Source organism: Melanotaenia boesemani, chromosome 2 (genome assembly GCF_017639745.1).
Source record: "Melanotaenia boesemani isolate fMelBoe1 chromosome 2, fMelBoe1.pri, whole genome shotgun sequence".
Classification (NCBI taxonomy): Eukaryota; Metazoa; Chordata; class Actinopteri; order Atheriniformes; family Melanotaeniidae; genus Melanotaenia; species Melanotaenia boesemani.
Window position 1 is genome coordinate 27094097 of NC_055683.1, and position 11495 is coordinate 27105591.

An 11495-nucleotide genomic window follows, 5' to 3' on the forward strand; every position below is an offset into this window, starting at 1 on the left:
ATATCCTTTTGTAAATCTTATAAAAGTGCGTTGGATCACATTTATAGAAACTTCCAGGTTCTTAAAACAGTATCTGATCATGTCCTGGACTTTTGTTGCGATCTCTCTCCATAAAAAAAAAAAAAGAGCCTCCATCTCTCCTGGTTTGTGAATGTGTCTTTGTCTCAGGTGAAGGAGTTTAAGTATAGCAACATGTTTACAGATGATGGTAGGATGGAGCAAGAGATGGATCACAGACTGGGTTTTCACTAAATGTAATGAGGGTGCATCACTGGTTTGCTTAGTTGAAAAACAAACTCTTGATTTACTTGTCTATCTATGTTCCATACATCACCTATGATCATTTGGGTTGACACTGAAATAATAAGAATGCAGATACAAACAGCTGAATTTATTTATTTTTTTTTTTTTGGAAGGTGGCCAGACTCAGCCTGAGAAATCGGGTAAGGAGCTTATACAACCAGAGAGAGCTTAGCACAGAGATAATGCTCCTCCGTATTGAAAGGAGTTAGCTAATGTGGTTCAGGGATCTGATAAGGATGCCTCCGATCACCTCCATTGGGAAGTTTTCCAGACACATTCAGCTGGGAGGAGACTCTCCCAGGAGGAGCTGGAGAGTGTCACTGGGGAGAGGGATGTCTTTCTTCTGCAACCTTACCTCGGATAAGCTGCAGAAAATGACTGGAATTGAGCCTACTGTGCTTTTGGGAATTTTTTTATGTAGAACAAATGCAAAAATGTACCTTTTACCACGATATCCTAGTTTTGCAGGTCTGCAGACAGCTCTCTAAATCTAATAGTTTTGACTATATGTAGACAGAAGTGTGACTCCTTAAGTATATTTAAAGAATCCCACTAGTTATTTGTGACTTCCAGTCAAGTAATTGCAAAAAATCAAGGACAAAAGCAGAGCTCAGATGCTCATGTCGCAATGAAAGGATAGCACACTTCTATAAATACAATGTTTGTGTTTTATTCTCAATAATTTTGTACTCTAAATGTCTGTACTTTGATATTGAAAAGAAAACCCAAGATAAGTACAAAATGTTACAAAATGTTACACTGGGAGCACTTTGCATGGTAGTGTAGAGATAAAAAGTACATTTTAAGCAAAGACTACCCAAAATATCTTTGTTAAACATTTCAGTTGTGTCAATAAGGTTCTGAATCTTAACATAAGTCATTGCTGGGAACTTTAACTTTACAAGATCTTATATAATAGTATCATGCATAGTCACTTAGGTATAGTTACAGCAGGCCTCTTGTGCTGCTGTAGTGACTTGGTATGGATAGCTAACAACGCTAAAGCCCAACACTGTCACAAGTTTAAGTGAATCAGTGTACAAATTCAATCAAGTCTTTTTGGGACAAATTTGTTCTCTTTCATTTTTCGACATTTTTTGTATTAAATCATATGCAAAAGTACAATTATATCTGACAGTGTGGTTCTGGAAGCTTTATGGGAACTCCCTCTCTGTTTTTGTATACATAAATTGGCAGCAAAGCATCTAAGTCCTAGTCTGCTTTAGAAAAACATTTAAAATGGCCAGCTGAGCAGCAACCTTATCAGCTGTGGTATGAGGCCATCTGATCACTTTGGGATTAGTTTTTGGAAGATTTATTCATGTGATAACTCCAAACAAAAATGGCAGTAAGACTCTCCTTGGTTATATATCAAGAAAGAAAGAGTTGGACTTTTATTACAAAAAGACTGATGAGCCATATTTAAATAATAATACAGACATACTTTTAAAAATATTCAAGCTAAATGTCACTGTGTATTCCCAGACAATGTGAGTCAGTTAACAATCACAGGAAAGCAGCAGTCCTTCACCCAAATCTATTTATTAATCATTGCTAAATGAGGAAAAATACACAGGAACAAAAGGCTAAATATTGCAGGACTGTTGTCATCTATTTTTTTAAGATTTGCAGCCCTTCACTTGCTAGTTGCTACAGAAACTCTTTGTGTTAACTGTTTAGCTTTAAACGCAGTGTGGCAGGTGTTTTGACAACTACAGTTAACTGATTCTGTACTATTATAAGTAACATTTTCAACTGTAGGGATCCCTTGTTTAGAAATGATACCAGACATTATTGCACTTTACATCAGTCCAGTGATCCCTGCTCTGTTTCACTGTGATTAAAGATATAATACAATAATTCCTTGTACGTCTTTATTCCTAGCTAGAGTGGGAAATGATAAGCTGAACATTGTGAGGCTCTCAAATACAGGTACCAGCTCTAATATTAGTATATGTTCACTGCAACACAGTGTAGGATACAAGATAGTCAAACGAGGTCACTGACTTACAGCAACTGAAGACATAGAGATTAGAAAAAGAGAGGCATATGTTCCTAAGGTCAGTTCGATCCCTGTACAACTAGTGTTCAAGCTTTTTTCGCGTTACTTTGCCAGGGCTGCCCATTGTCACTGATTCTGTGCATAACCTTTATGGACAGAATTTCTAGATGCAGCTGGGGCTTTGCGAGGGTCCGGTTTGGTGGATTCAGAATTAGGTCTCTGCTCTTCGCTGATAATATTTCATTGGGCCACAACCAAGTGTGAAGCGGCTGGGATGAGGATGAGCACCTCCAAATCTGAGACCATGGTCCTCACTCTGAAAAGGGTGGAGTATCCTCTCTTGGTCAGAAATGAGATCCTGCCCCAAGTGGAGGAGTTCAAGTATTCCAGTGACTTGTTCACAAGTGTGGGAAGAATGAAGCAAAAGAACAAAATGTAAAACTTGATTTACTTGTTGATCTGGATTCCTACCGGTTGTCACAATCTGTGCGTAGTAACTCAGTGAATGAGATCAGAGACACAAACAGCAGAAACAAACTTCCTCTACGAGATGTCTGGGCTCACCCTCAGAGGATGAAAAGCTCAGACATCCAGGTGGGGCTCAGATAGAGCTGCTGTTCCTCCATATCAAGAGGACCCAGATGTGATGACTTGGACATCTGGTTAGGATGCCTTCTGGACAACTCACTAGTGAGAAGTTCCAGGCATGTCCCACCAGGAGGAGGCCTTAAGGATGACCTAGGACAGAGGAACTACATCTCTCAGCTGGCCTGGAAATGCCTCACGATCCCCTGGAAGAAGTGGTCGGTGAGAGAAAAGCCTGGATTTTCCAACTTAAACTATTCCCCTAGCAAGTATAAATTAAAAATAAATTATAAAAATGTAAAGGTGGATGGAAGTGCTTCTCAGTGAAGGTCTCTGTCCTGATGTAATCATGACAGTTAGAGAGCAAATGGCTGATGAAGCATTGGTTTAAAACTTTTAACAAGGATTAATTCATCAGCATAGATTTATTAAGTTTTGTGTGGAACAACAAGATAATTACATTTGCATCTAAACGTCACAAAACAAAAAATGGAACAAAATTATTTTCACTTATACCCACCATATGATGAGACCTGCGACGACAGCAACCAAGGTGACACAGCAGGTGTCAGGCTTTTTGGTGTCTTCATCAAGGTCTTTACGGCAACACAAACACACCAGGTACACTGCCAGAACCAGCAGGCTCAGTCCAAGACCAATGGCACCAGCACATGCTAGAAGTACCAGAGACTGAGGAAGAAGAATAGAGAAAATCATGATTAAGATGTGATTGCAAACTGAAGAATGAGCAAAGTCTGTCAGCATATTTAATCTACAAAGAGTCAAAGAGATGTTGTGTGTGTTCTGAGAGTGTCAGGCTTGCTGACCCCATCACTTGTGAAGTTCCTGAGTCAAAACAGCCAGTCAGCATCAAACAACACTCATGTTTAAAAGATACATTTGAGGTTAGTGTGTAGCTCTCTCATCCTTATCATCAACATTATTGCTGACTGCTGCTTGCAGCAAAAACAACACCAAAAAGGAACACAGACCTTTGTGGTCTTTGGGGGGAAAAAAACAGCTCACAGAGGACCTTGATTTTTCTGCCAACTGCCACAGCAGTACTTGGACGGTGGCTAAAAGAAAAACAAAAATGATCCAAGGCTGTGGGAGGAGAGCATCATGTGACATGATAGCTTTCATTCAGTCTTGTGATTTCTGAGTGTGCAAAATATTAGAAGCCTGAAGGATGGGGAGAAACAGAAGAACATTGATGTAGAAAAAGCAGAGGAAATCATTTACTGGAACTGCCTGCTTTTGGACATTATGTGCATGAAAATGGTATTTTAGACTATTCCCATAAACAAAAACAACTTACTGAAAGTGGGAAAAACGCACTGCTCATACTTTTTCAAAAATTTCCACAAATTTGAAAGGCTTACTTCCCCCTAAACTGCTGTGAGAATATTCATCACTTTGTTTCTCTATAAAACAAACATAAAAGAAAAAAAAACAAACAAAAACGGTTCCAATCATCACAGTGGTATCAGTATTGGAGCCAACATACCCAGACTGCAATATCCATAGTGGGAAACATTGCTAGGAGGAATATTTTATGGGTTCAGATTCACATCATTATAAGTTAAACAAAAGCACAACTTTAGTTGCAAAATAATTTTCACTGCAGGTTTTAATGCCCACAAGTTCTGAGACAAGCAAGGCTATATTATAACAGCATCTGCAGCTAATTATTCCATTTGCGTGACATTGACTTTAAATTTGCATATATTCTTTACACATCCTAACAATGTCCTTCATAGCTCAAAACCTCTTTGAAGTAATGTTAAGATGAGTCCTAATTTGCACTTTCACTAAACAAGTAGGTTTACAATTAGAATATTTCAGTCTAACATCAATTTAATAAACATTCAAGTTGTGGTAAATTGACTTAGAACAAGGTATAAGGAACTATCCTGTAACAAAGGGCATCAGCGGATTGTTGATGCACAACCAGTTGGGTTGCCACACTTCAATCAGCACAAAGGTCAAACTCTTAATCCAATGAATTACTAATTGTTTCGTGGAGGGCATTGCTGATGAGCCAGAAGTGGCTTTGTGTACATTCCACAATGAGTTCAAACATGGCTGGGCTTTCTGTCACCACAATTCAGTTCAGGCCCTTTATAAGGACAATGCTGCTCCACTTGCTCCTCTAATTTTCAACACAGTTGTTTAGTAATTTGACATGTAGGCACTTCAATTTCCACTGGATGCAATTCCATAACAAGGGATCATTGCCATGACGACAAAGAAGAAAGACGAACACAAAAAAGCTTTTGTATGGTCATTAACTAGAATGTATTGATCATTTATCTTATCAGAAGGATTTTTGTATAAAACAGGCCTAAGTGTGTTTAATTCAATTACACAGTAAAAAGCAAGATTTAAAGAATGTTTTTGTGAATGTTCTTTATGTTCCACATTTCTCAACGACAGAAGATAAGCATATCAAACCAAGAATTAGTTATTTTTAGATTTCAGAAAACTCAGTCCATCTAATTGCCATATGAGTCCATGACTGAGTCAGTGTGACAGAGCTGGGATTCAGTGATGGATGTTGATATGCAAAGAAAGAAATTTAGGGATTTAAACAGAGTGAGACAAGTTATGTGTTGATTATATATATATATATATATATATATATATATATATATATATATATATACACATACATATATATACATATATATATATATTTAAAGCTCATAAGTTCTTGTTCTTTTTTATGTAGACTTTTTTGTGACCGGCTTAAAAATACTTCTAAATGTTCCTAATGTGGCTTAACTTAAAATTAGACCTGTCTAACTTTAAGTCCCCCTGTATGATTTTGTAGGGCGGCTCTGAAATGTTTTTACTTACTGCAACTGTAATTTAGCTGTATGCTAAAATAAATCAAAAGGACTGAAGTCCAGAACAAAGATAAAAAAATAATAATAATGGCGCAATAAGAACATGTCACTATGGTAAAAACTATGGCAACAACTGCCCACAGTTAGACCCTATACCTGAACAGTAACATGTGCACCCTTTGTGGCTGTGTAAATGAATTCTGAGGAAATTATTTGAAAATTAATTATACATGTTTTTTTTTTTACAAAATTTTTCATGAAAAAATAACTTATTCTACAAAAAAAAAAAAGACCATGTTAGACTGAACAAAACATATTTACCTCCAACAGAGAATGTGTTGGGTGAGGATGTATAAGGATGAGCAGAGTTATCTTTTCCTTTTTGCTATGTTGGCTACCATGTTGATAACATGAGTCTAAAAGAAATTTTGATGGGTGAATATAAGGACAAGCCATTTTAAAATTCAATCATAAGACATTCCTTTCTGTAATTACATTTCAGAGATCATGAACAGCATTCTTCCAAATGAGAAATATATTTCTACATCTCAAAATTTTATACAAAGTCCTCCTCTTTACTGTACAAAAAACATTCTGGGGTAAAATTAACCTTGATTTAGCAAGTTAAAGAGTTTCAACATCTAAGAGATTAACAACATGTAGTATATTGTAGCCATCAAGCTGTACACATCTGGGGGAAATCCATGTTAAACAGATGGGTGTTTTTAAGAACTGATTTGAAGGCACCCATAATGGTAATTTTAGACATCAATGATGCATTTGGAGAAGTTTTTTTGTTTGTTTTTTATTGTTGTTTTTATCCTTACATAAAAATGACGTCTGCAATGATCAATGTAAATGTCAGAAATGTTTATTTTGTGTAGATTAACTGGTAGATTAAAATATCCAGATTAGATGTAAAAAGTTAAAACAGCATGCCACATATGATGCTTCATGATAGGGTAATCTTAAATCATAAGGAATAAAATCCTAAATGTTTGTCACCTCACTCAAAGAACAGTATTCATACGTGTGTAAAGAAAACACATAAAGATACCACAACGTTGTTTTCAACACCTGGGAAACTTCATGGTTAACATACTTAATACAGGTCATGTGTTATCATGTGAGGACTGGAGTTTGGGTTCCTACTTCCTACTGCAGCCAAACATGAGACAGAACTGCACAGATTTTCATTTTAGTCAATCCAGTTAAATGAAAGTATTGAAAACTACTTTCATTTTACTGGATGGACTCTTACAATAAACAGTCTTATAAAAACCAGTGTTGAACAACTTTTCTTCTGGTCTGGAATCCTTTGTAAATACGTGCGCTTGTACATACAAGTACAGTTACCAACCTGCTGATAGCTCGCCTCCTCCGGCTTGAAAGTGCTGTCGACCGACTGGAATAAGAAATTGAAGTGTGGGAAATTGTGCAGCCAGTATGTCCACCACGGAGCAACATAATCAAGCCTGGCAGTGGCCATTACTGCTCGGAGAGTCAATCCAAGAAACCGCTGAAACAAGTTTCTCTTTGAGCCTTTGACAATCAAATATTCCCTTGTTGAGTGAAAGGTGGGGTAAAAAGAAAAAAAAAGAAAAGAAAAAGACGATCAAGGCTTCAATATGCACAGGGTATCAAAGCGAAAAGTCCTCTTGTGATGTACCCTCAAAATAATAATGAATATCACTTATTACTTCTCCGGTTCCCATGGTTGTGTGCTTTACTGCTCAATTGCGCACATTGTCAGTATAAACAGTGCCGGCGGCCAAGCTTTAGAGCGGAGATCAGGGAGCGATATGACCTGCCTTCTTTAATGCAGGAGGCGTGACAACAACTTTATTCAAGTGGACAAGGCGCGACCAGCGGCTGTTACTAATGAAAACAAACTTACATCCTGCAATGATGGCAGGAAAAGGGGGGACTACAGATAGGGAAAATCCACATCATTAAAATTCGTAACAATTGTATAAAATGAAAATAAACGCTAATGGAACAAAGGAAACTTTCAGGCAACTCATTGCTCAGTGCATCTTTTCTCTATGCGTGTTCAATTCCAAGAAAATTCAATACTTCCTATTACAGTGCAAAACTGAGTCATATCGAAAGAGGAAGCTCTGTTCCATCCGACCTGAACTTTTGACTTCTGTTAAAGAGTCAGGGGTATTCTCTGCACTGTTTATGGCTTCTCCTGTTAATGTCTGACCTCTTGTGGACAATAAGGCGCACAAAAGGTGAACAGTGACGTGCATGGTAACGAGTTCCTGCAGCCGATGATGGCCCTTGCTTTTATTTAAAGTACGACGGGAGTTACTGGGAGTTGTATTTTAAACTGTACCATAATTATTAATACATGTTTGTGCATTTATGTCTGTGTATGTGAATTTAATTTTGAATGCACCTCAGTTAACGAATCTCTTTTTGTGCAAATGGTAAGACAGACGAGGCTCCAACTTGGTAAACAACAGAAACATAGGAGGAAACAGGTTTCTCCTTAGATTCTTACAGCATGGTATTTTTCATTTTTTAGACGTTGCTTCAGAGTTAAATAGCAGAGCAGATGCATGGAAAAAAGCCCTGGAAGCTGGCATTAAGAACCTTAACTGGCGCTAGATAGCAGCTTATTTGATCTGGAAAAGGGGAAATATGACCATGACAGCACAATTGGCGGCATGAGTAGGGGCTGATGCTACATGTGAGGCAATATTATAAGTCCTAGGAAGACCAGGGAAAGTCATAGTCCAGATACTGTTGCAAACATAATGTTGGCAAAACAGCTTGGTGGCACAGCACATGGCTGAAATTCCAAAGATATTTACACTTTTATTGATGTAATTAATTATATAGTTTTGTTCTTTTTAAGTTAAACATGAATGATACTTATATATCAGAATTATGTAAAATATCAATACTGTAATGTAAATAAAAAGCTGTCTGAAATCACCCAAACTATCGTCCACTTGCAGATAAAATTAAATATATGAAAGATGTCTAATGAATTTTGCTCTAAGGATCAGTTGTTTCATCTGCACAGAGTACAGAGTGGTTGGATTTCAAGCTAAACCATCGGGGTATCTTATAGCTACTGTTATAGTGATGGATGCTTTGATGCACCTCCATGGCCAGAATATGTTAAGATGGTGCCCCAAGGCTGAATATTCTTAGTAGGTGGCACTCAAAATGCACTGCATGAATATGATTTTTTTTTTTTTTTTTTTTTTTTTTAACTGTGCTCTGCATTTACAAGTAGTTGAATTTTGTTCCAGGAAACTCTCCAGTGATAACTGTGCCAATCACTTGTTCGAACCAACCAAGGGGATCAATGTTAAAAAAAAGACTGAAATGAATGAAAGCACCTCTGTTGGTTGCAAAGTACAGTATTTGTATCAAGCCTCTCTGTCCCTGCTCCTCTTTTTCTCACACTTTCCCTGTGCAAAATATATCATTCCCACAAAGCACACAGAAGCCAGTTTTAAGTGATTTTCTGTGCCAATGATTTTGTAAGGTCACAGCAACCAACATACACACACTTTTTAAATGTACTGTTCAAGTTAAGCCAACTTGTGGTTTAAGCGTATTTAAACTCAGCTAAAGAACTTACAACCTTGTTTCCAATAAAATGGACTGAACATGAACTTGAAACAAGTATATCCCATAAGAACCGGACGTGACACATTTGTCACATAAAGTTTCTGAGACATTTTGTTTAAAAAAAAAGAAAAGTTAATTTTATTGTTACATTTTGTTAAAGGGCCAAATAAAGGCCTCATATTTAAAAAATTTGACTTTTCTTACCATGTTTTCATGAGTTGGGCCTTAACGGGATATAAATAATAAAATCATAACTAACTGGAGCTACACAGAGACAAAGCTTAAAATGCTGAGACTGAGAAACGTGATGTTTAAAGACAATTATAAGCTCATTATAAATTTAATGCAAATAACATCTTTCATAAAAGTTTGGATGTTGGCAACAAAAGACTGAAAAATGTGCACAATGTTTAAAAAAAAACAAAGAGGGCGTAAACAAGATTTTGTGGAACATCTCACAACTAATTAGGTTGACTGGCAGCAGTTTTAAAAGTTCATCTCATCTTTTAGAGTAGCTGGAGAAATCTGTGCACACGAGGGAAAAACAGACAAAACCCGTTTTAAATAGCTGGGATTTTCAGGTTTCCATGCTGCACTGCTGCATTGTCAGTCTGAAATGCAAAGTGAAACACACAAAGACATAAGCATTTTTAATCTTCAGAAATGCAATGGTATATAAAATTATCATGTATATATATATATATATATATATATATATATATATAACATAGCTTCATAAAAGGAGCCCAGTTGCTAAATTGCCTTATCTCCAGTGAATGAGAACATATTTTTTAATGTCTACATATAAGTAATAGAAAGTGGATTTGTTCTTTTGGAAACAGTATACTAGCCTTTTAGGAATCACTATACTAGCTAATGCAGACATTTACTGCTAAGTACTAAAGCAGTGAAAACAGTTGTCATCGAAGTAAAGCTCTTTGGATGAAGCTGTCACTAATCAAAAGTAGTTAAAAATCTCATACTAATATGTAGTCAGTGAAGCTGAGCCATTAGGTGGCAGCCCAGCACTTTTCTGTATGTTCTAGAATTTCATGTTTCTTCGCTGTTCTTCAGTTCAATAACTTTGATAGAGTCCATCAAGAGGCATAGCTCCTTTGTACATAATGTTGGCAACAGAGTTCTAATAATAGTCTAATAAAGATCTTATTTTAATGAACTGTACTTTATAGATCAGATCCATCGCTTTCTTGAGCCTTTCATCAGTCTCATGGGGCCAGCAATTTGGGGCATGATGTTACAGGAAATACATATCAAAGAGCACTTTGAAGTCAAGTAACCGAACAGAAAATATAAAAGAATGAAGGAATAAAGTCATATAGTGGATGACATATCTCGAGGTCAGTGATGACTCTATTGTATTAAAACATTGCTAAATTTAAAATTTTGTGCCAATTGTTCATGCCGGTGATAGCACAGAATTCTACAGGCAGCCATATTTCATTTTAACATCTCATTAGAACAGCCTGAAGATTAATGTTCCACCACTGACTAGCATTTTAGTCAAGCTCTGTAAACTTGCAATAAATAAATCTTTATAAAAGGTTGCAGATCGAAGGTTTGAAATGTAACATCCCTGCCAGACACTACTTGACTGGATGCAATGGTTTGCTATGGTCTTCTCAGTGGTGGTGAAAAGAAGAAAAAGTACTCTTCACTAGCTACATAGTTGTTGCTTATTCCTAAATATGTGCCCAAGTGTCCTCAGCAAGCTCTGGATTTACCTTCTGATTGACTGGCTCCATAACAATCGCGGGGATGACTGGTTCATTTAAAAGTGTTTTGAAGAGCCTTCAGCCATATCGCCTGCTCCCTATACTGGGATTCTTCCAAGCTATAGCAGTTGCAGCTCAGTGAAATGTGGAAATGTGGCGTATTGGACTTCTCCACCCTCATGTGGTTATTGCATTTTTTGGATTTGCGACTCAAATCCTCTTGCTCTATTTTGAGTGATTTATACATGAATGAAGATTTATGCCTGAGAGCTCAATGTGCCAGTATTATCCAATCAAACTGGGCTGCTCACTGGCTCCTGAGATTGCATTAAAGTGTAATATCAATGCAGCAATCCTGGGGTTATTGCCACTTTGAAATACCCGTGGTCCCGCTGATACTATAGCCACATGTTATGATTGTGTCTGTTG

The 11495-nt window shown here is 37.0% G+C and overlaps 1 protein-coding gene across 1 annotated transcript in view; it reads right to left on the minus strand.

The window, feature by feature from the left end:
* LOC121652679 (protein tweety homolog 2-like) overlaps positions 1 to 7843 on the minus strand; it is a 33449-nt gene extending 25606 nt beyond the window's left edge. Inside the window, exons 1-2 of the mRNA XM_042005587.1 lie at positions 7100 to 7843; positions 3411 to 3580 (exon numbers count right to left, since the gene is read on the minus strand). Of these exons, the coding sequence (XP_041861521.1) occupies positions 3411 to 3580; positions 7100 to 7228 (299 nt within the window). The 5' untranslated portion in view covers positions 7229 to 7843. The remainder of the gene's footprint in view (positions 1 to 3410; positions 3581 to 7099) is intronic.
* Positions 7844 to 11495: the final 3652 nt, after the last annotated feature.